A 23,875-nucleotide genomic window follows, 5' to 3' on the forward strand; every position below is an offset into this window, starting at 1 on the left:
TTTAACTTGTATATGTTATGTGATTGACCTCTCCTTGCAAATTATATTCAAATCAATCACCAAATACTGTTGGTATGTATTTATAATTATATTTTTCAAAACATTACATTAAAATACTAAAGCAAAATTAAACCATCCATATCAAATTTAATGGATGATTTAATGACATAAACGTCGTTTTATTTATCTTGGCATTTTATAAGTAACGAAGACAGAATAATACTTATATTGACTTATATTAGCAAATTGTACCATTCCATATATATGTGTGTGTATGTGTATGTATATATATATATATATATATATACAGGGTGTTCCCAAAAGGTGGTACCAAATTTTATTTTCTATTTTTCACAGAAGAAAATGCTTCATAACTCAAAAATAAAAGGTTTTCGGAGTATTGTTCATTAAGATTTTTTGATTTGTTTTAACGAATATTACATTCTTAAAATTTGATAATAAGAATAAAATTTGACAATAAGAAGATATATATTTGCTACTGAAAATTTTTATTTAATCAAAGATAAACATGGCTGCTTAAATTTCTACCAACAAATAGATTGCATACTTTCATATATTTCAAACTATAAATAAAACAAAAATTGTACTATATACATATATTTATAAATATAATTTACACGATAAAAATATCATTAGCATACTCTTAGAATCAAATTTAAATATCAAACTGTAAAACATTTACAAAACATGTGGGACGTTGAAATATGTTAAGCGAAGTACACATATTTCAGAATCAGTATTTAACAAATATCAGATATAATATAAAATAAAATTATGTTTTAATTATTTAAAATTTTCCATTACATCTTGTTAGTTATTAAAAATTAAGTGCTTTATATAATATTATATATTTAAATGTATACAATATTAAAAATTTTTATTTTAGATCGCATATGTGAGAACACAATCAATACTAATAATCAAAATGCCTATAACGGTCGAAGCTGGATCTTCATTGCTTAAATAATTCAATGAATTGATTCTTGAATTATTATATATACTATATACAGAGTCATTGAACCAGCTTTTTATCCTATGAGAAAATATCGACTGCATTCACGTTATAATCCAGGTATGAAGTTGATAATTTTCTCATAGAGTAAAAAGTTGGTTCAATGATTCTTAATTCATTAACATCTTTATAATACAATGTCTGATTGTAGCATCAAATTATTAAAATTTCTTGTCAATTCACGATTACTAAAATAGTTTAATTGCGTTTAGTCTGGAAAAATTCGGCGCGCAGTTTCGAAAGACATGGTATATATGCAAATACATATATGATATATATATATAATAATTCAAGAGTGAATTATTTAAGCAATGAAGATTCAGCTTCGTTATAGGCATTTTAATTTCTAGTTTAAATGTATATTTTCATTATCAGTTTGGTCCATGATATTTTCAAAATCAAAATCAAACTTTTTTGTTGTATGATTGTATATAGACAAAAATCTTCGGTTTTCTCCTGTCTTCTTCTCTTGTATTCTTTGATTAATAGGAATGTATGATTCATTAATAAAGGCAAATTCATCATCAGAGTTATCCAATTTTTGCTTTTCATTTTCTGCATGAACATAATTTTCTCTAGTGCACGTCACAGGTTCATCAATTATTATACATTCTTCTATATTTTCTACAGATTGACTAGTAGATTCTATAGATTGACAGTTTGTTTTACTAAATTGGAAGGTTTGTTTGCTACATATATTTTCTATTACATTTGTTATATCTAAATCATTATCTTCATTTTCGCTTGTAAAATCATCAGGAGAAAGTTCACTAAATATTCTGTCAAACGTATTATTCAATTTTAAATTTATCTTTTGTATCTCCAGAACTCTTTGAAATTGCGGCCCACGTTTCATTTGTTTTATATTCATTATCTCAATATCTTTAGACACGTCCCTCATTTGTAATGCATGTACTCTATCTCTAATATTTTCCTGCTTTGATCTTTTTGGTGAAATTACTATTTGCTCAAAGGAATCTTCTAAGGATATTACATTATTTTTAGTTATAAATTCATCGATATTCTTATTATTTTTTTCTGTTTTCTTTTTTATTTTTTTTTGCTTTGATTTCGTAGTATCTTTTATTCTGGTATCATTATCTTCTACATTTGTAGCCTTTTTTTTCCGAGAATTTACTTTTCTCTTTTTTGTTTTTACATTTCTAGTATTTTCATATACTTCAACTAATTTTGGATAACATTTTAAAACCAAGTCTTGTGGCTCAATACTTGTTAGTAAATTATTATCTACATCATCGTCATCATTCTCGCCATTCTCATTTATTTGCTCCTTATATTCTTTTAGCATTTTTATTGCATCATGCTCTTTTTTCCATATAATTTCATAACTGGCTATAGATCTAATATTACGTATCTTTTTTATACTATCAGGAATAAATAAATCTGTCATAGACAAGCGTTCATCTAAGGTAAGATTTGGTAGATGCAAAAGTTGCCATCTAGTAATTAATGTAAATATTTTTTCGAAAGCATATTGCGGTTCCCAACATACATATTTGTTCATAAAATTCTGATGGGAAAAAATAATAAATGTAGAGAAATTATTTAACATATTATGATATACATACGTAATGATAAACTTACAATAAATTCATTCACTTGAGGTTGCTTCCACTTTATATCTAATTTAGTGGGAACTGAATCTTTCCTAATAAGAAATTCATCTATTAATTCCTGATTTGGAAAATTTTCATCACAAAGTGCCTTCTTTCTTAGCGATATTTCATTTAATATCAATATTCTTTTTTCCCTACATAAAAATATAATCTCTCATATAAAAAATGATAAATTATTATTTCAAAAGAAATATATGTAACAATATAATAATTTTTACCTAAAATCATCATTACATTTCCTAACAGTTCCACAATCAGCACAACCTGATTTTGTATGCTTTTGCAGTTTTCCTGGGTGACCACATGATGTACATAAACTTGGATTTAACAAATCACATTCAGTTTTGTTCAATCTTGTATCAGTTCTCCAATCTTGAATTCTGAAGAAAAAAAAAAGAAAAACAAGTTTAATTGTACAGTTCAGTTACAAAATTTGATAAATTTGATGAACATACAATATACTTAAACCTTTGTAAAGCATTTTCCTCTTTCACAGTCTTAAAAAATTTTAAAGCAGCCTCCTTTCCAACACCATTCACTCCTTCATCATAATCACAACCACACAGCAAAGCTAATGCTATCATTTTATTTCGTCCTATATTTAATATCTTCTCTATTTTTTCCATACTATAGACATCTACAGAGCCACCAGTAGCTCCATAATTTCCATGAGTACTCATACAAAAGTTTCTGTATACCACTTTTGCACCATATAAGAAACAATCACTGTCTTGACTTATACATCCATCTACAAGCTAAAAGTACATTTTTCTTTTAAAGATAATAATATATAAAATATATAAAATAATATATAAAATAATTTATAAAAAAAATTAAATACATGAACATACTTCATCTTCATTTAAATAAGCACACATAGCTTCTGCTTCACCACAGCTCTGTATACAAGCAACACCCATGCATCTTAATAATTCTTTACACTCGTTTAGAACTCGATTAAACTGTGTTCTTCCTCCTCTCTTAGCAGTTTTTCTCTCCTGAAATCTACTACGAACATCGTTCCTTCGTGCAATAGTTTTATGTTTTAGGATAGGTGGCTTTCCTTCCAATACAAATACCGGAGATATCCCATGCACAAGAAGGAATGCCGTACGGAAATACAAATTTCTGCAAATATATAAGCAATCATATAAATGATAATTTATTAAAAAACAAAATAATATACATTTTATTGTTAAATACAAATTTATTATACATAAATTTTAAAAACGTGTATTGTATGTTAATAATTATCCACTATTGATCCATTATATATTTAATATTTTCTGATGTCATTTAATTAAATATATTTCAACGAATAAAAATAAGTTGAATCAAAGCAGATTTACCTAAGATACATCCTCGGTTGTACCATATTATCAACGATCGTTTGACTGTCCACGATCCATCCGCTTAAATCGATCGCGATGGTCTTCCCCTGTAGCTCGTACAGTGGTTTCTTCTCACATAAAGGCGATAAAACATTCCACAGATCTTTAACGCCCATCTTGTATCAAATAGAATTCAATTCAAATTAAATCCTTCAACGGATGCTTTCATAACGTAAACAACGTAAATTTTCACAATGCCATCTTGTGTAAAAGTGATGAAATGAGATGTGTAAGGTGCGTTTTACTCATAACCGATAATAGAAGGTTTGTTCGCATCGCATGCTCCAATATGTTTCTACTTCCTCCAACCGTAATTTCTACCAGAGAGAAATTTTTCTGCTTCTACTCACTGAAATGCACTCGTTAAAGTGAGTAGGAACTATGATAAGAACATGTTGAAGCATGTTGGAGTATATACCAAGCAACAAATCTAAGTATTATTCGTTTTGTCTATACATGTGACATTCATTGTTATGATGAATGTCAGACGTCGTATGACAGATGTATATAGTATGAATTCTACATTTTAAGTATGGTAGGTAGTTCATCCCGAGCAGCTCCTGAGAAACAAAACGATACTTTAGAGTGATTTATCTATGTGGATTATGTCGTATAAATTCTAAAATTCTTAAATCCAGTTTTTTTTAACAATAACTGACTGTTTTAAAATCAGATTTAATTAGCATTTATACGATATCTTTTATCCTGATGCCATGTAAATTAATTTATAATGTATATAATAGAGTCTATTTTCTGTTTTGAATTGTCATCATCATCAGTCAATAATTCCACCTTGATTCACGCAATTCATGTTATTTCACACAAATCTGATTTCCTGTAAGAAGAGGTGTAAATATATTGAACTATCTCAAAGATCTCGAAGTAACTGATGACAACTATGATGACAATAGCTTTAAATGAATGAACATTGGAAGAGTGTGAAGATGAGAAAATATTGCGAGAAAAGATTGCGAATAAGAAAATAGTATTTTAATAAGAATCTTTGGATTTGTGCATTGAAGTATTTTCAGCAAACGTTTAATCGAAGTCGTAAGATTGCGTTCATTATTCAGCACTCAATTATTGCGGAGTGAATCCGTGAGCGTCCGCTGTTATTGTTTATTCTTCTATTCATCCCATGATATAAGGATACGGGTGTTTCATTGCACATAATGGCGATAGCAATACTGGAAACTACCAATCCAATTTTTACCTAAATTCACGCTGCTACTGCGCTATTACGGGAACGGAACACCTGATATTCTTACATCATGGATCATCCAATAGCAGTGAGCGTTCACGAATCCGTTCCGCAACAGTTGAGTCTGCAGAACGCAACCATTGTTTATAATTATATTACGTCACTCTGTCACTCACGTCTTTTCACGTTTCGAGAGGATCTGTGTTTCTTTTATTTATAATACGTATAATATTTTATAGCATAAGCACTTCTCAGAATGAACTTGATAAAAATGAGAGATCGACAGAAAAATACATGTGTACGAAAATAGAACACAATTGCGATTAAACAAAATTTTAATTTTATAACCTAAAATTAATTTGTGCGTCTTGAAGTGATTTACAAAATTTTATTTAATTAATCTATTAATCTCATGAATGACATTGGTATTGATAGTAAAATGATTGGTGGAAACACCAGTGGCAATTCGCCACTACCAGCAGAAAAATTGCCAGAATGTTGGAATCAAGAAGAAAGGATGAGCGCGCTGTTCTCGCCGTTTCGCAGTAAATCCGCAAACCCGCAGGATTGGATTTCTAAATACAAGTTCTGGAACAATCTAATATACGAATGGCTGAAACATACCATGCAATGCAGTTTTTCTATCATTGATTTGAACGAAGCCTTCAAAAGAAAAGGCTGTACGCCACTATGTCTAGTTACTGTAATTGAGGAGCTTCTAAGGTATTGTTGCAACTATTAAAAGTATAGATTAAATATATTTAATATAAATATTATATATTAAATATATATGAACATATATTTATAAGTATATATACACATTTTTTCAATGTTTTTATTAATCCATCAGTGATTATACTAATGGCAATTATAGTAAAAAATAGGATATAATTCAAAATGCTTTAATGTTGTATATTCTTTTCTTAATATATTCTTTTATTAATGTGTATATTCTATAAATTTGTTTTAGAAATAACGAGATAATTCAACAAACTGATTTTTTTAAAGAACCATGTGAAACATGGACAGCATGGTCAATCGACATATTTGTAAAAAAGCCAATTAGCTGGTCATTTTCCAAGGTAAAGAATTATGTTGTAGGCCAGAAGATTAATAATATAGAAGTCAAATATATACATTTGCGAATTGTACGAGAATTAAGTGATATTATCCTCTCCATCACTGAAATTAGAAAAGATAATATGTTGTTCCCAATATCGGAGATAGTAGAATATTGCAAGAGCAATACAAAAAAACAGATTTCAGAGAATGCAGTGAAATTAACATTAGAATGGTTAAAGCAAAGAAAAAAAGTGATTTTTAAGAAGAGTTCGAATCCAAATAGTGAATTACTAGTTAAAATCTGTGTGCAAACAGTAAATGAAATTACAGAGGTAGAAGAAGGCATGTATAAACTGACAAAACAGGAAAATGAACTAATCAAAGAAATAGAACTTTTGGAGCAAGAAAAGCTCAATATTATTAATGAAGCAAAGTTATATTTAGGAAAAGAGTTGCGTCAGATGGCAAAGGCACAATTAAGAAGAAAATTGGAACTAGAAAAGACCATAGAAAAACGTGCACAAGCTCTTGCAAATTTGCGTGTTCTCATCAACAATATCAAGGATGCACATTCTAACTCTGCTGTATTGTCTGCTTATAAAACTGGGTCTGATGTATTGAAGAAGATCGGACAAAATGGTTTAACAGAATTTGGTGTCAGAGATGTTATGGATGATATTAATGAGGTAAGTGGTTGTATATGTCGCTTGTGATTATTTAATATGAACCGAGTACTAATATCCATTACTCAATGATTAGGTTTTAGAGGAGAACAAAGAGATAGATTTAGTTTTATCTGAGACACTAAACAATGCAGACTCTGATATCGAATTGGAAAGGGAATTGGCAGAATTATTAGATGAAGATAATATAGATGTTTTCGCTGCAGTTCCTGATTCAAATCCAGAGATTGAAAAATTGAAGCAACGTTTGCAAGATTTATGCATGGAAGGTAAATATGGAATTTATTATATTTTATATAAAATATAATGGAATATATAATGGAATACACAGGTTTAGTTTCACCAAGCAAAGATGTAACTGCTCTGCCAGCTGTACCATCCAATAAAGAAAAGGCTTTGAAAAAACCTGAGTGTTTGTAAGTTGCAATAGTCAATCTATTGGTATTAATAACTTGATATTAATATCTTCATAAAATCATTTATCTCATTTTTTTAAAAATGTTTATTGTAGATCTAATAGAAAATATATTTATTGTACATTATGTAAAAAAATGTTTAATTTTTTTTATTAAATATGTTTTGTATAACTTGATATATATGAAGTCAAAATAGATAATATGACAATTAAAATTCTATTTCTATCCATTTTTTATATCATATCTGTATTTATGTTATAAAATAGTAAGAATTTTTTAAAAACATAAAATATTAATAAGCCCAGCTAGAGTTGTAAAATTAATCTCATTTATCACATACATACAAAAACTTATTTCTTAAGTCTTTAATTATTCCATTCAACAGAGGTGCAACTCTCTTCACATGATTACGCATTTGACAAACAATACAACAAAGAAACAATAGTTTAGACTTACATGGCACAAGACAAATGTTTTTTTCAATAATTGCACATAACTGATGGTATCATCAATAAATTTAAGAACATCTCGTTTGAGATTCATTTGAACATAATATATGTGTCTGATTTTGTTCTATTTTTGTAATTACATCTTGTATCCATGAAATATGCCTGGATATTTCTGTATATAAGGAATACAAGTTATTGTCACAATAAGCAGTTCCATCCTTTTGTATCGTGCCAAGGGAAACACTAACAATACCTCGAAGATACCACAAACGATTAGTTTTAAAGACTAATCCGCCACCACTGTCACCATCGCAGACAGAAGAACCTGAAACATACAATGCTTGTTGTAAGTTATTTTTCTATTTTTCGCATCTTTGTATAGAACGATCTTAAATTTAAAAACAATTCTTAAATTTATTCTTTCCTCTTATTTTTTTTTATAACTTCTATAAATTAAAATAAGTTTACATTTTTTACAAATATCTTTCTTATAAATTTAGTACAAAAATATACTGTCATGCTAATTAATGTTATATTTAATAGATTTTTCTACTAACCATTTGTATAACCTGCACAAAATTTATCATTGGTAATAAATTGTTCTGTATTAGCATTTTGGCTAGCGGATCTACATTGGCTGAGTGGAATTACAGGTACTGTTAAAGCCTGTAAAATTGCGCTAGATTCACCGAATGCGGTTCTACCAAATCCTGCTACCTTTCCATAAGAGCCTGCTTCCAATACACTTCTATCGCTTAAAGTATCTATACATATGGGAACCAACCAAGTTGACAATATAAATGGTCTAACGAGTTCTAGTATTGCGATATCCCAGAGATAATTTCCTATAAGTCCTAGATAATTACGTACGATGTAAATATGTTTCACCTGCAAGAAGGTGTGTAAACATTTATGATCAACAATGTTCTTTCTAAATTAATTTGTTATTTGCATTATATACTTCCAAACCTGATTCTTTTTAACGAGGGTTGGATTATGAGCATAATCATAATCACGATAAATATTTCCCGTTAATATATAAATTGATCTGGCATTAATTGGTTGTCTATTGATCTCATCATATACACAATGCGCTGCCGTTATCAAGAGATTATCTTGAATAATGCTCGCTCCACAGAAGAATTTCTTTGACTTGCCTATATTGCGATACATCGTAGCGTGCCACGGAAATTCCGTGATATTCGGCCGTACACCGCCTACAATAGTCGGTGTAACATCGGGAGGAAGAGTGCCACATACTACAACAAATATTTCGATTGGAGAATATTTCGATTGTCGCGATGTAATAATACAAGAAAGCGTATTGAATACGTATGATTATATAAAAGGAGATAATTCACAATTACTGTAATTCCATTGCGTCATGATACTTTTATGATTAATGGGATGGGAAAGAGATTGAAATATATCAAAAAGTTACATAAAAGTTTATTAAATATATTCGGTACGTAAATGCGTACACTTAATATATACATTTGTACACAGCATTTGTATAATAATTAAAAATTGAATTTAATACTTTCATTTCCAACTTTGGTTTATTAGGAAACAATTTCAAATCACAACTTAAACAGAAACTGTAATATATATACATAGTAAGGTGGTTATTTTAATAATTTTTGAAATTTAATCGGGACAGCCCCTAAAGTGGTTTAATTCAATATTTCAAAAAAATAATATCAGATTTTTTAAACAATTTTAATCCATGCTATCAGGACATAAATAGATATGCGATAAGATAAAATACACGCATTTGCATCTATGGGTGATATTCATAGTCAGATCTTATATACCGTCTTAAGTATAGTTTTTAGATATCGTGAACAAGAGAGTATTAGCATTTTAAGACATTGCTTAAGACGATTTTAAAATAAGAACCGATTATATGAATACCGGTCTATACATATGTATTTGATTTTTGACCGCGATTTAACATGGACTTACATCAAATCTATTTTTTTTAACAAAAAATTTAACTAACAGAGCTTTTTAAAAGAGGATATTAAAAAGAGGTCGACTTCTACCCAAAAATGTGTAAGTAAAAAGGAATAGCGTTTTTTATAGATTTTGATCTCCTGAATATGATAATGTTAAAAAGTTCGGGATCGATAGGGGAACGATCGGGGGAACACCCTGAAAATAAAGCATAAACATGATATATTTAAAGAAATTGTAATATTCTTGTTTACTTTTCAAGATGTTTCTCACATGCTTTTTGGGAGATCAAAATTTACAAAAAACACTTTCTTTTACGTACATCTTTTGGGCAAAAATCTGCCCTTTTTTTTGGAGGATATTAGAAAAAGGATCGACTTTTGCACAAAAAAATATAAGTAAAAAAATAGTGTTTTTTATAGATTTTGAATTCCTGAATATAAAATTATTAAAAAGTTCGTGACATTTGGAAAACATCTTGAAAAATAAACAAGAATATTGAAATTTCTTTAAATGTGTGTCAGGTTCATGCTCAATTTTCAAGGTTTCCCTATCGAGCCCGAACTTTTTATTAACATTATCAGGAGGTTAAAATCTATAAAAAACACTATTCCATTTACTTACATCTTTTTGGATAGAAATCGGAGTCTTTTTAACATCCTCCTTTCAAGATCCCGCGGAAAAATTTGACTGATGCTCTAATAATTCTTAACCAATTTTAAAGTTTCTTTTTGCTCAAAATTGAATGATCTATAAGCTCATTTTGCGTAAAATTTGATCACGGTTCAAATTAAAAATTGCTGAAAAATTGCTCAATATTCATTATTGTATAATTTTCATTTTTTCTCACTTCATTGAATCAGCAATTTTTACTTTGGACCATAATCAAAATTTAGGCAAAGTGGGCTTTTAGTTCATTCAATTTCGAGCAAATTAAAAAAAACTTTAAAATTGTATTTTAAAACATTGGTCGAATTTTGTCCATAAAAGTATTCTTCTATCAGTGCTACGGTTAAAATTGTTCAAAAAAATCTAAAAAAAATCTGATGTTATTTTTTTGAGATATTGAATCAATTTAGAGGATTCCGATTAAATTAAAAAAATTATTAAAATAACAATCACCTTAATACACAGATATGTGAATTATCTCTCAATAGGGATAAGACATGTATTACTGTGCCAACTATAAAAATATAAAAATATTGTATTTACAATATATTATCATTCTTTCATTGTTTTAAGACCATGCCCATGGCTCATCTGTTACTATATCATTATTTGATTTTGATACTCTAATGTCTATATTTGGATAATTTGGATTGTTGGCATTCGTATATATAATGATTCTATCGTCCAAAATTTCAATAAATGTAGCATTTCTATCGAAAGTAGTATGAAACGTAAATTTAGTGTTATTAACATAAATATTTATCATGAGCGGACCTGGAATGCATCGCATAGGTTCTGGTTCCCATTGACCATTTGCATTACATCTCACATTTTTTCTTTGCCCGGTTAATAGATTAGTTTCAGGTCGATAACTATTTTGACATTCTAATACCGCTTTTGTTCTTGGTGGAACTGGAGATTCACAAGATATCCATTCATCATCGTATGTACATCTAGCTTCGATTGATGCTGTAGTCAAAGCTTTGCAACGTATTTCTATCAAACAATTAATAATTAATAATTCGATATTTAAAAATTCATATATATCTTTTCATGAATAATTAAATATTTCAAAAATATATAATTCTTGTTTTAAACCTGTGCAAACTGGTATATTAAGCCATTTTCCCTCGAAACTGCAGCTCACGTCAGTTGGACCTCTTAATTTATATCCCGAATTGCAAGAATAGACGAGATGAGATCCTAATCCCAGTTCCATTCCTTCTGGAACGTTACATTCTTGTCCACTTGAGCATTGTGATCGATGTAATTTCCAATGACCATTCTGCGGTTGCGGAGGTGCTCTACAAGCGTTTGTGCCACGTGTTGGTGTTGGACTCGATATGGGCCATCGTGTTGTTTCCGTTGTTGGTCGTACCGTCGGTAAAGGTGATGGCCACCCTGTTTCGCTGCATCTCGAATCCTCGTCTGATCCATCGACGCATTCAATTACTCCATTACATCGTAGATCACCATTGATACATGCTCCATAAGAACAACGGAAAGCTGTCGGAGGACAACTGCAAACAAATTAGCAGTTATAAAACGTTTATTTCTCATGATCGTTTAACAATTTTCAGCATTTATAAAAGATTCTCACTATATTGATCTGCATTTTTCAGAAGTTTCGTCAGAACCATCCGCACAATCTTGAATTCCATTACACATATTGTCCTTATGAATACACTCGCCGTTATCGCATGTAATTTGATTTGTAGTACATCTATTAGGTCTGCTTATAGGTCTGCTTGTAGGTCTTTCTGTTTGATTGTTTGTTGTATTTTTTGTGCACTGAGGCTGCGTTTCGTCACTGTTGTCAATGCAATCTTGGACGCCATTACATATGGAATCTCCATTTACACAGGCACCATAGTTGCAACGAAAGGCATACCTATGACACAGAATCTCTGGCTTTGTACACTCTGCCTCTGTTTCATCAGACAAATCCCTACAGTGTGGTGTGCCATCGCACAATAAGTCGCCAGCTATACAGTCTCCATTGTAGCATCGAAATTTGTCTAATCTGTTCGGACAAGTATATTAGCTGATATTTATTTGCTTAAACATTACATTACTTTGATATGTAAATACTTACCCACATTCATAAGTTTGTGCATATCCAGAACCAATACACACTGAAAAATCCAAAAATTAATTTTGCTCTAAAAAATCTATTTTCTATTATTTTATGTGTTGGACAATTGTATATGTAAGTTGAAATTATTTATTAAATTATTATAATTATATAAATAAGATTTTTTTCAATAATATATTTAAAAGAATTCTGTTTGATGCTCATATTTTTTATGATAAGGAAACTATAGATTGATTGATCATATATCAGCTAGCACAATATAAGAAAAACTTTAATAAACTTTAATAAATATGGGAGAGATATGTTTTATATGTATTCGTGTATCATCTTCGCTTATTATCTACCAATATAAGTGAACGCAAGATATTCTTCTACACAGAGGTTCAAGGTCACTAAACTGGTTTCTGAAACTGGTTAAGATTACTTCAGAAATCTCTTGGAATATGCGAATCTACAATTACTATGAAATATCAATTAATATATAATAAATAATATATAGAAATTTCTTCTAACAAATACATAACTTCTAACAAATAAATAAAACAAGTTTTACTAATAAAGTATTTTCTATCAATTATTATTTATAAATTATTAATTAATTGATCATTTAATTAAGATTAAAATATGCAAACTAAATAAAATTTTGTAAGAAAATTAAAACTTCAAAATATATTATTGACATTTTTCTAAAATATATGTTATATATAATGTTATTTAACGTAATTTCGATACTGTGAAATGTGTAGAAATATATGGATTCAAAATATATCAAAACAAATGTTATGTCAGAACACAAGGTAAGCATGGTAATAGCATCAATGAAAACAGTTGCATTTATAAATATTTTCATGAATATTTATCAATGTTATTTTATCAGTAATTGCTTCAAAAGAATAATAGAATATAATGTATCTTTAAAATTCTGTTACACTATATACCCAATTAATAAAAATAAATAAAAAATCTTCGAGAAAGTTATAGTAGAAAAAATTTTTTATAAAGTTACAGTTTTTACAATTACGAATACTTTTTATTAATATCGTGATAGTTCTTATTTATATCACGAAAATAAGTTGGCGTCATATGTTTCTTTCTTACCATAAATAACTGTTAGTAGTGCAGATATCCATTGAAAAATCCGCATGGTAAAGCACACCGTGCAAAACGTCAGTAATTGCAGCCTCTTTATATCTCGGCGCTCGGTCACTCACTGCGATCATCTGCACTGTGACATGAGATTGGAATTACCCAACGCAAGCGTCATCTTGACGTGTGTGGTGGGAAGTACATAAACAGGGAAAGTACATTCTATGGTTTGTACGCTGCAAATTAATCTAAACCAACAACAAATCGAGAGGGGGGGGAGAGGCAGATGACATGATGACGTACATGTGTTTTTAATTCGGTTTAAAAAACTTTGCAAGGTAGGGATAATAATACATTTTTACTAGGATGTTTGAATAAGATTCTGACATCATTATTGCTTTTGGTTTTACAAGAAGAAACTTTAAAACTATGACTGGAAACTTATAATTAATCTTGCAAATAGGAAACCTTAAAGATATAATTTAAAAACTTTCTTTAATGTTTCTTAGTGCATTTGATACAAAGGCGGTATTTTACACCTAAACATCATTATGCACGGCTTCTTGTTTTTCATCATCCTCTACAGGTAGCATGTCTCTGTTATTAAAAGAATAAAAAGGGAGGCCTGCCAGCCATTTTAAAGTTCTATATAATATTGGTTAAGGTATATATTTAAACAAGAAAAATTTATTATATATATAAAGTGTTCAAAAAAGATACGTTTGTTCTGAAATTTCGGTATCTATCATGTGTTGCAAAATATATGTTTTTTGAAACTTTTCTACTTCTTCTTCACACTCCTTCCAATCTAATGTTTCATGAAGACCATCTGTGCCATATCTTTTACTATAATTATCATAATGCACCTGTTGATACATTTAATCTTTGAATAATTCGTTTTTAGAAAACTTAATATTAATCTCACAATAGATTATATTAATAGATTAACATTAAATATTAAAATAATTTCATATATCAATAAAATATATGCTATCAAATTTTCTTACATGACACAGACACAATCCTAAACTAGGTGCAAGTGGTAAATCCATCTTGTCCATTGTCTTGAATGCTTCATCGATTGTCTCTTTGCATATCATGTTCCTTGCAATCGCAACTACAATTGCGACCATTTTTCGGATTTGATGCAACATGAAGCTTTGTCCTTTAATTTCTAATACCGCTAATTCTATATCATTTAAAACGAATGTTTCCATACAGCAGAAACTAATTATATAGCGTCGCGCGCGTGGATCTAATGGTTTTCTGAATTAAACAAAATTTGCTTCAGTTTTAAGTATCTAAATGAATATATATATGTTCTTTTGAATTAATATCGACTTACACTTTTGACGTGAAGTTATGAAAATTATGAGAACCTTCGAAAAGTTTCAAAATCGAATTTAATTTATCTAAAGATTCTGGAGATAATCTATAATCAGTGTACGGCTTTCCATCAATAATTGATAACTGTTTGATTCTTTCATCTTCGTCAACTTCCTCTCCAAGTTTTAGCAAACTTTGATCTTCTAATGCAAATGCATAGGAAGGAATGATATATCTATAAGTACGTGCATCACATTTATTTTTGCTGTTGAAACCCTTTGTCACACGTTTTATTCCAAATACTCTGATGGCATCAGGTAAGAATTGATTTATTGTTGTCTTATTACTATTCTCCGCTGTAAAGAAAATTTAATATTTATAATTTAATAGTAATTTAATAAATATTTATAATTTAATATTCATAACATAATTCAAATAAAAAATTTATTTTCTTTGTTACTTTTAAGCTTAACAAATTTGCCTTTTATTGATAAAGATTGTGTTCAGCAAGAATAACTTTGCAACTGTTGCACGATTCTTTAGTATGATTATTAATGATTCTTGCTGTTAGTTCTACATTATATTTGAATGTATAGATCAATCATATTAAAAAATCTTGTAAAGCTATTTTTGTTGAATGCAACCATTAAGTAATAACTTAAATAAAAATAGCATTGTAAAATTAATATAAGCATATTATAATTAATATAATTCAAAATTATTCTTAAACAATCATTCTTAAAAAAGATATGTAGAAAAAAAATTAAGATTTAAAATATTTATCTTACGTAGTTTCAGTGAAACAATTTGCCTAATCGCTGATACTCCTTTGTCCGTACGTGCAGCTCTTTGAAAATTAATCGCACGTATATTCTCAAATTGTTCCTTAGTTATCAAGTCTGCTTTTAATAAGGCAGTAATTAAATCTTCCTCAATAGTTTTCATACCAGGATTTCTTTGCATGCCATAATAATCTTTGCCAACATAGCCTAGTAACATAGCATGATTTTTTCTCTTGATTCTTTGTACTGTTTCCATTTCTGTTGCTTGTACTGTTGTCACTTGTACTGTTTCTTCTTCTGTCTTTTGCACCTTGGCTTCATTTTCACTGCCATCATCTATGGATCTCTTAGTCCCATGTATAGTATTTACATCACCAGTATTTACTTCAGAATCAGTTGTAGGATGCATTGTGACTGAACTAGCTCTGCGATAAATGTTTTCTGAGAAAATTTAAACGAATAAATAGTATTTAAATTTATATGGATATTAAATAATATCAAGCTAAATTAGGATTGAAAAAAATTCAGTTAAGAAATTTAAGAAAAAGAATAAGTTATAATACAGACATTTTAAATGTTGTATATATAATATTCTTCAAACTTTTCATATGTTTATACGAATTTGTTTCATGTAAAAAATAATTAATCTATTAAGATAATTATCACTAATAAGTAATATTATATACTTTGTATACCTAATTGAATCTTTACCCAATTTATGGATTTGCTTGAGAGGCTGTAATTTGTCCTGTACAACATTTGCAGCAATTAAAATTCCTATCTTATAAACAATTCTTACATTAAAATAATTCGAATTTCTTTTTCTTGTTCTATTGAAAATCACGTCATTTATAATATCGCTATAAAAACCGCAAGAATATCAACTCAGAATTCTTATATACACAAATCTTCTTCTTCTTCTGATTTCTCCTTTTTTGGTTTTCCGATTTAAATACAGTTATAGTACCATACAGAAATAATGGATTCCTAAATGCAACGAATAGCTTCCTCGGGGAGCAGAGATCTCATATACACAAGTCAACGTTATTTTTTTTATAATTTTGCATACAAGCTATCGACGTACCGAACAATACCAAATATCATTACCGATCATGATATATTTGAGCTCTAGAAGCACATACTGTACTAAAAGACGCTATTGAAATTTGGAATCCACGAGGTCTCTTATATGTATCGATACGTCGATATTATCGAAGATCGATAAAAAATATCTGATAACGGACTGAAAAATATCGAAAATATAAAACTGACTGAAAAATATCGAAAATATAAAACTGACTGGAAAATATAAAAATTTGTTCGCGTCGCATACTTCAACATGCTTCAATCAGAATGAAGCCTAAAGATCATTTTACATTGATCGTATCGTAGCGTCGAAAACGTAAGCATCATGCGACTTTAAAATTGAAGCATCGGATTGGCTGAAGCAACAAGCTTGTGGGTCTGATCACAAGAATTATCGTAACATTTATTTAGAGACTTACTTACGTTGTAGATGCAAATAATGCACAAGGTTGGTGTATGACATATTATTATTGCCGTCTCTTAGAGACACGATAATAAGTTGTACGTCATAAATGAAAGCTTGTGAGTTACTTACGTCTACAATTTAAATCTAAGTAAATGTTACGACAATTCTTGTGCTCAGATCTTGTGACTTGTAACATCTATCATACAACCAATGTAGAATAGCCTTGAGAGCGGCCATGCCCGGGATTTAGTTGTTATTTTATTTTGAAGCGTCTCTATATCCATAAAACGTGGAACTACATAGTCAATGTTCATAATTCGGTCGATAATATCTACAATTTTTTGATTGTATTCTTCACTATATGCACGAATTTTGGTCCGTTAGATAGATAAAGACAAACAATCAATCTGTCGGTGCTTGTAATGGCTGTGGTCGATTTGCATTTTCTTGCTACGTGTTTCTTTTCTGTTTCTTCCGAAGTTTGTTAACTTTTACCTCGGGTAACGAAAGATAAGAAGCAAAAAGAAGAGATGAAAAAAATAGGAAAAAGCGAAAAACAGAAAACAAAAAGCATATTGTAGAATAGGTTTAAAGGCCTGCACACAATAGAACAAATATTAGGATTACGTTTCAAAATTTCCTCTCCGAGGAAAAGTTTACTCGATATATAGTGTATACAAACTATAGTGTATACAAACATATAGTGTAACGTATACTATAGCACACAGAATAAAATCTTCCTCGGAGAGGAAGTTTTGGAACGTTAGCCCAGGAAAATAAAATATTAAGAAAATAAATATTAAAATTTCAACCAATCAGATATAAGTTACACTAGAATATAGGTTGAAATTTAATATTTATTCCTATTCCTAATATGTCCTCATTATGCGCAGGGCCGAATTTGAACATAACCTATAACGGCCAGTGATCATTCACAACAATTCACAACTTGACATAACCCTAACGTAAAACGTGATGTGAAATATAATATAAATATAAAATTAAATAAAAATATTGATAAATATACTATAATTTGAATGATTGTTTTTTTTTTCCGACAGTTCTCAAGCAGTAAAATTTCTGAAAATGTTATTAAGATACGTGAGCCCCGTGTTTATTTACAGAACATTTTTACAGGTATGTTCTTGATACAATCCTATTTTTTGAAAACTAAATATACGTATTTTATTCCTCTTATTTAATTGCAAATTGATTTCTACTAAATTTTTTAAATTGGCAATCTTCCAAATTATGAAACAAATTATAAAACAATCTTTTTTCAAATTGTTTTACTCCATTTTACCTTACCACCTTAAATTCAATTTAGCTTATAATTAAGAATAAATAGGAATAAATTCAACAAATAAAAGAGACGTATACTATCTGATTGTAGTCAGAAAACTATTTATCCAAATGTAGAAATGAATCTAAAAAAATGAACATTTATTTCAGAACAATCTACCAATATTAGTTGCTGCTATTAATTATCCTAATAATTCTATACAAGTAGCACATATAGCTAAGCACTGGAATCCAAAATGGAAGAAGGAAAGGAGACAAAAAGTCATTAAAATAAAACTTCCTACGTTTGAAGACGATGACGATGATATTACTAAAATGGAAAAGGAGCAAATACGATCACGTATGAAAGAGCATGGTTTTCTACCGCAGAAACCGTGGAAAGAAAGACCAGCGTATATCAGCAGTACTTCATCAATTTTTGAATCTTATGTTGCTCCAGAAGGAGATGGAAAATACTCTGCCATTACCAAAGAAGTACATGCTCTTTACTATTACTTTGTATATCGTAACTTTTAAATAGAAAATATAATATACAATGATATTTTTTTAAGTTTAAAATTAAAAGAGAGATAAAAGTGTATTCCAATTATTTATTTTATTACTGAAATATAGGGAGCAAAGCAAAAATTCACATTTTTGGAAAAAAAGAGCAAATCTTTTATGGCCATCAGAAAAATTAAGTCATTTGATGATTCCTTCAAGACATCATTTTTTTTAGAAGAAGCCTTAGATATATATCAAAAGGCACATAAAGCTTTAGCTAGGTAAGAAAAAAAAATTGCAAATATATAATGTTTTCATAATTGTGCAAATATATGTACATTAAAGGAATTGTTAGTAATTAATAAATATAGCAAAATACAGTTTTTTTTCTTCCTATTTGTAGCAATGTTACTAAATAAAACAATTTTTAATTATAGCAAAAATGAAGAGGAAATAATAAAATATGTTACAGAAATGGCATATCCTGTAAGTTAAAAATATATTTCGTGTCCTCTCTTGCTAATTTAAAATATAATATATTAGGCGTGGAAAAAAGTTCGTGGCGTTTTTCCCGTTAGATGGCATTAAAAAAACGCCACGAACTTTTTCCCACACCTAATATTACATTTATTACTACATATAATAACGTATATTCAAACTTTTCTTCTATATTTTCAGAAAATAACACACAACATAATGAACAAAACCATACATTGGAACTTTTTACAGTCTTTGGAACCAGCTCGCCTCGTGCACGCAAGAACTACAGATATAATAACAAAAGAAAACGTATTTGCACAACTTACTGTTCGATTTCACACGCAACAGGTTCAATAACATTCTTTATAATTTATTCTCTTTTTATAATATATTTTTAGTATAAACAATTTTTAAGTGAAAATTTCTTCATTTATAGATTTTAGCAATTTACGATAGATTTGGCCGTCTTATACAAGGAAGCGAAATTCTGAGAAAAGATGTATTAGAATACATAGTATTCGAAAAGCATTTAGCTAATGAGTATGGTGTATGGCGAATTCACGGTAAGATTATACCATCTTGGATGACTCCGACAGATATAGTAGAAGGCACATATGTTTTACCAAAAGAGGAACATGATATCGTTCCAACCGAACCGCATCCTGTGGAAGCTACATTAACAGAAGATACACCAAAGGAAGCGACAAGTGCACAACCTTCGTGAATTCGCAATATATATAACTGTTTTAAGTAATGTTATATTGTATGATGTTAGGATACAAAATATATTACAATTCATATAATAATTTAAAGTGCATTTATTTCAACAAAATTTGGATTAATATTGTCACAAAAGTATAACATGCTTTCCCAAAATTTTGTGTTTGATTATTAGTAAGAATATCATTATTATACAATTACAACTATATTATAATTACAAAATAATTTAACGATTTTCTAATACTAATTAAATTACTATTTGTAAATTCATAAAATATATTCATAGAGTATAAGGAAAAATGTTCATAATTTTAACTTTACTTTATAAGTAAATATAATTTTTTCGATTATGAAAATAATGAGAGTTATAAGCGTCCCATAGCACATTATTGCAATTATTAAAGAAACTTAATGTAATTCAATTGGTTTCGGTGTCTCATCTTCAGCATAATAATATTTAAAATCATTTTCCAACTAACGTTTTTTTAACACGTTTAATAATCCAATTTTCATTAATTTAAGTATCCTATTTATGAAAATTATTTATTAATACATGAAATTATCAAAATTTAAATCAGACTTACTACTACACAGGAAACTCATATCATTGAGTAAATATAATATCAATTATTTATAAAAAGATATAAGTATTGAATGTACTTTTCTAGTAAAAATTTTGGAAATCGTAACATCAATTGTTGTATCAACTCTTTTTTTAATATTTAATTATAACTAAGTTATTTTTTAACATGTATTTCTTTTCTTTTTGAAAAATTAATTTAGAAATATCAACATTTTTGGAATTTTGAAAAATTGAAATCCATTTTATATAACATTAAAAATGTGTAGAAATTCTCTCTCTATTTAAACGATTTTTATTTTAATTATAAAGACATTCCATGTTATAAATAAAATAAAAATTTTGTAGAAATATTACATATTGTATATACTCTCTAAAATTTTGAAAATGATTTTCACTCTAAGCAATGAAATCTCATTTTTATTTCTTAAAGATTGAAGATTGAATCACTCTTTCACTTTAAGACTGCTCAATTTTTATTTTTTAGATCGATGAGATTCACTTCAAAGAATTTAGAGAGTACAGATTAAATTAATTAAAAATTTTATATAATACGTTTGTATAATACGTTATCGATTTCCAAAAAAATCAATATTTTTACATCTAGAATATATTATTTTGCACATTATATTGTTTACCCAAGATCGATACTTCTTTTGTATTTAAAATTCTTCACGATACCAGACGTTATCCATGTTTTCGCATAAGGTTGTCTAACGTTAGTCAAATGACACATAACATTTCCAACTGCTTTACGCATTGCTTCGGTTTGAAATATGACATATTTCTCTTTGGAAAAACATGCTTTTTTATGCATATTCTCAAACGTTGATGCTAACATCATTCCATCTGTTTTGCTTGTAAAAATGGATCCTCATTAATCTATAATATTTAATCAACATTTTTCAAGCATTTAAGTTTTATACACAAAAAATCATAAATGTATAAAGAATCTCTACATTATGTTCTTTACAAAACTTATAATTTCTTCTTGAATTGTGTCTTGAATATCATTCTCTAATTTTTATATGGTTTTATACATTTTTTATCTAAAGAATAGTAAATTATAGTTTGAGTAAGTATATATTAAATATAGCTTCTGCGGTTGTATCCTTCAGACCAATGTTGTACTTAGTATTAGTTACCAAGGTAGTAAAACTATCAAATGGTGGCACGAAAATACTTTTAGATGGATGTATAAATAATATACCAATAACGTGTATGTTATAGAACAAAACAATCCTAAGGATACTTCTAATATTCTCGATTTTCCATCAAGATGCTGGGGAATATAGCCTGTTACAATTATTCAAATTAATTTTTTACTTAATCATAACTTTTCATTATTATCACATAATTTTTTATATCATTATGTTTTATGTTATATCTCAATAGTCTTTAATATTTATTATTTATATTATCTAAATATTGTAATTTTTATTTTTTACATATTTTAAAATTAAAAATTATCATAAAATATTGAAGGACTAATTTCCAAATTATGCTACTTCTAATTCTAAAAATCAAATTTAATATGATGTCAAATTTATATAATTGTAATTTTATTTTAATGCGATATTTAGATTTATCTCAATGTAAAGCCATTTCTAACAAAAATGAGCAATATTTTCGTTAGTTATTTACACACATTCATTTTCACACACACCTTGATTGCACATGTTTCCAAAATTATAAAATAAATGTTCGCTGAGAGATATATTTTTATGTTTATCTTCATTCTGTATGAGAATACTTTGTGTCAAAAAGGTGCATAGACTCAGTAGTAGACACATATTCAATATAACGCACCATATTTTCCAAGAAAAAATTTTTATCATCCATATATTATCATATATCGTTTCACGATGAATATATAATTGAATTCTATAATTGAATTCTCAAAATTATTTTTAAATTATGACAATTATCTTATCGATCATATAATTTAATTGTTATTAATAGCTATCATAACTGCAATTTGAATAAATGTTAAATCAGATAAACACTTAAAAAATTTAATAAATTAAGCTGACCTGTTTGTCCAAAAAGATATTGAAACTTCGGTAGCCACGAGTTCCGGTGAAAAGTTTTGTAGTTTTGCTATTGCAATAGTTTCATTACGAAAAATAATAGGTAATAATCCGTTTTTAAAAGACAAGACTTTTGTATAAGCATACTCTGGTCATCTAAATTTGCTTTCACTAACTGTAGTCTAAAAATATGAAATATTTTTTCGTTACTTTAAATTATTAATTATATTAAAATTTAATCTCACAATGCAACATTTTGTTCTTGCGATGTGATACATGATGCATTTTTACGTAAAATTCAGCGATTCAGAAAGTAGATTCCATATTTCTCCACAAAATCCTGTAATCTTCATATTATTATCGTAAAAGTGAACCAAATACTGCTCCTGAAATGTATAATTAATAATAATTAATAAATAATAAAGATTATATTATTCATCAATTTTATAATTCTTGTGATATCATTATTTAACAGATATCTATTTTTAAATATGAAACTAGATATTCTTTATAGCATTATTTATAAAAATGAATAACAGAACAACTAAAAGCTAAATTTTTCGTATATTTCAATTCTTAAAAACACATACATTTCGACTTATTTGTCAGGTCATCTTCAGTGTATACATATCAATAAATTAACGCAAATTTAATAAAAATCATAAAACGGTTAAATACATTATAGTTATACGCAAAATGGTAGACTTATTTTTTTCATTTTCAGTCACAACAATGCAATATTTTCGGTCTTGTCATCTTTATAGTTACACTCTTCTATTACATTGGTCGCAATTTTATTATCATTACAGACAAATTGCGATTTTTTTTTATATTTCATTTTTTTCAATTTTCGTCTCCTATAGAAGCTTTATTTACATTTCTGTCTATTTTTACAGTGATTTACGCTCCAATTTTTATTTTCATTAGAGATCATATACATATTTATAATCTTTGAGAGAGAAAGAGAGAGAGAGAGAGAGAGAGAGAGAGAGAGAGAGAGAG

The 23,875-nt window shown here is 28.3% G+C and overlaps 5 protein-coding genes and 1 pseudogene across 5 annotated transcripts; 2 read left to right on the forward strand and 4 right to left on the reverse strand.

Annotated features, from left to right (window-relative positions):
* Positions 1-1,379: 1,379 nt before the first annotated feature.
* LOC105625999 (flap endonuclease GEN) lies at positions 1,380-4,177 on the reverse strand. The gene is made up of 6 exons (XM_012207311.1): positions 4,020-4,177; positions 3,522-3,798; positions 3,139-3,425; positions 2,889-3,050; positions 2,639-2,804; positions 1,380-2,564 (listed from the first exon to the last, which is right to left on the reverse strand). Exons 1-6 carry the CDS (start codon positions 4,175-4,177, stop codon positions 1,380-1,382), a joined length of 2,235 nt encoding a protein of 744 aa, XP_012062701.1.
* A 1,497-nt stretch (positions 4,178-5,674) lies between these two features.
* On the forward strand, positions 5,675-7,640 carry LOC105626010 (charged multivesicular body protein 7). Its single transcript, XM_012207322.1, has 4 exons — positions 5,675-5,985; positions 6,233-7,010; positions 7,084-7,276; positions 7,339-7,640. The coding sequence occupies exons 1-4, from the start codon at positions 5,675-5,677 to the stop codon at positions 7,425-7,427; spliced, it is 1,371 nt and encodes a 456-aa protein (XP_012062712.1). The 3' UTR covers positions 7,428-7,640.
* A 300-nt stretch (positions 7,641-7,940) lies between these two features.
* On the reverse strand, positions 7,941-13,736 carry LOC105618401 (limulus clotting factor C-like). The gene is made up of 8 exons (XM_012199947.1): positions 13,691-13,736; positions 12,593-12,632; positions 12,098-12,520; positions 11,596-12,017; positions 11,272-11,493; positions 8,842-9,131; positions 8,430-8,760; positions 7,941-8,197 (listed from the first exon to the last, which is right to left on the reverse strand). Exons 1-8 carry the CDS (start codon positions 13,734-13,736, stop codon positions 7,941-7,943), a joined length of 2,031 nt encoding a protein of 676 aa, XP_012055337.1.
* A 481-nt stretch (positions 13,737-14,217) lies between these two features.
* Positions 14,218-16,545, reverse strand: LOC105618412 (tRNA pseudouridine synthase A, mitochondrial). The gene is made up of 6 exons (XM_012199957.1): positions 16,482-16,545; positions 15,793-16,227; positions 15,024-15,360; positions 14,686-14,944; positions 14,399-14,544; positions 14,218-14,323 (listed from the first exon to the last, which is right to left on the reverse strand). Exons 1-6 carry the CDS (start codon positions 16,543-16,545, stop codon positions 14,218-14,220), a joined length of 1,347 nt encoding a protein of 448 aa, XP_012055347.1.
* A 1,819-nt stretch (positions 16,546-18,364) lies between these two features.
* On the forward strand, positions 18,365-20,267 carry LOC105626021 (probable 39S ribosomal protein L45, mitochondrial). The gene is made up of 6 exons (XM_012207333.1): positions 18,365-18,415; positions 18,731-19,054; positions 19,193-19,344; positions 19,501-19,549; positions 19,742-19,891; positions 19,980-20,267. Exons 1-6 carry the CDS (start codon positions 18,365-18,367, stop codon positions 20,265-20,267), a joined length of 1,014 nt encoding a protein of 337 aa, XP_012062723.1.
* Positions 20,268-20,566: 299 nt separating this feature from the next.
* On the reverse strand, positions 20,567-22,655 carry LOC105618423 (annotated as a pseudogene).
* Between the last annotated feature and the right edge of the window lie 1,220 nt (positions 22,656-23,875).

Source organism: Atta cephalotes, assembly GCF_000143395.1.
Source record: "Atta cephalotes unplaced genomic scaffold scaffold00001, whole genome shotgun sequence".
Lineage (NCBI taxonomy): Eukaryota > Metazoa > Arthropoda > Insecta > Hymenoptera > Formicidae > Atta > Atta cephalotes.

Coding starts and splice junctions, on each gene's coding strand:
- LOC105625999 (XM_012207311.1), bottom strand. CDS start 4,177: ATGGGCGTTAAAGATCTGTGGAATGTTTTATCGCCTTTATGTGAGAAG. Junction 3,799..4,019: donor CAACCGAGGATGTATCTTAG/GTAAATCTGCTT, acceptor ATATATTTGCAG/AAATTTGTATTTCCGTACGG. Junction 3,426..3,521: donor CTTATTTAAATGAAGATGAA/GTATGTTCATGT, acceptor ATGTACTTTTAG/CTTGTAGATGGATGTATAAG.
- LOC105618401 (XM_012199947.1), bottom strand. CDS start 13,736: ATGCGGATTTTTCAATGGATATCTGCACTACTAACAGTTATTTATG. Junction 12,633..13,690: donor ACTACTAACAGTTATTTATG/GTAAGAAAGAAA, acceptor TGGATTTTTCAG/TGTGTATTGGTTCTGGATAT. Junction 11,494..11,595: donor TAATATACCAGTTTGCACAG/GTTTAAAACAAG, acceptor ATTGTTTGATAG/AAATACGTTGCAAAGCTTTG.
- LOC105618412 (XM_012199957.1), bottom strand. CDS start 16,545: ATGTTGTACAGGACAAATTACAGCCTCTCAAGCAAATCCATAAATTGG. Junction 16,228..16,481: donor TTGGGTAAAGATTCAATTAG/GTATACAAAGTA, acceptor AAATTTTCTCAG/AAAACATTTATCGCAGAGCT. Junction 14,945..15,023: donor CATAACTTCACGTCAAAAGT/GTAAGTCGATAT, acceptor TGTTTAATTCAG/AAAACCATTAGATCCACGCG.
- LOC105626010 (XM_012207322.1), top strand. CDS start 5,675: ATGAATGACATTGGTATTGATAGTAAAATGATTGGTGGAAACACCAGT. Junction 5,986..6,232: donor GTAATTGAGGAGCTTCTAAG/GTATTGTTGCAA, acceptor AATTTGTTTTAG/AAATAACGAGATAATTCAAC. Junction 7,277..7,338: donor GCAAGATTTATGCATGGAAG/GTAAATATGGAA, acceptor TGGAATACACAG/GTTTAGTTTCACCAAGCAAA.
- LOC105626021 (XM_012207333.1), top strand. CDS start 18,365: ATGTTATTAAGATACGTGAGCCCCGTGTTTATTTACAGAACATTTTTA. Junction 19,345..19,500: donor GCACATAAAGCTTTAGCTAG/GTAAGAAAAAAA, acceptor TTTTAATTATAG/CAAAAATGAAGAGGAAATAA. Junction 19,550..19,741: donor TTACAGAAATGGCATATCCT/GTAAGTTAAAAA, acceptor CTATATTTTCAG/AAAATAACACACAACATAAT.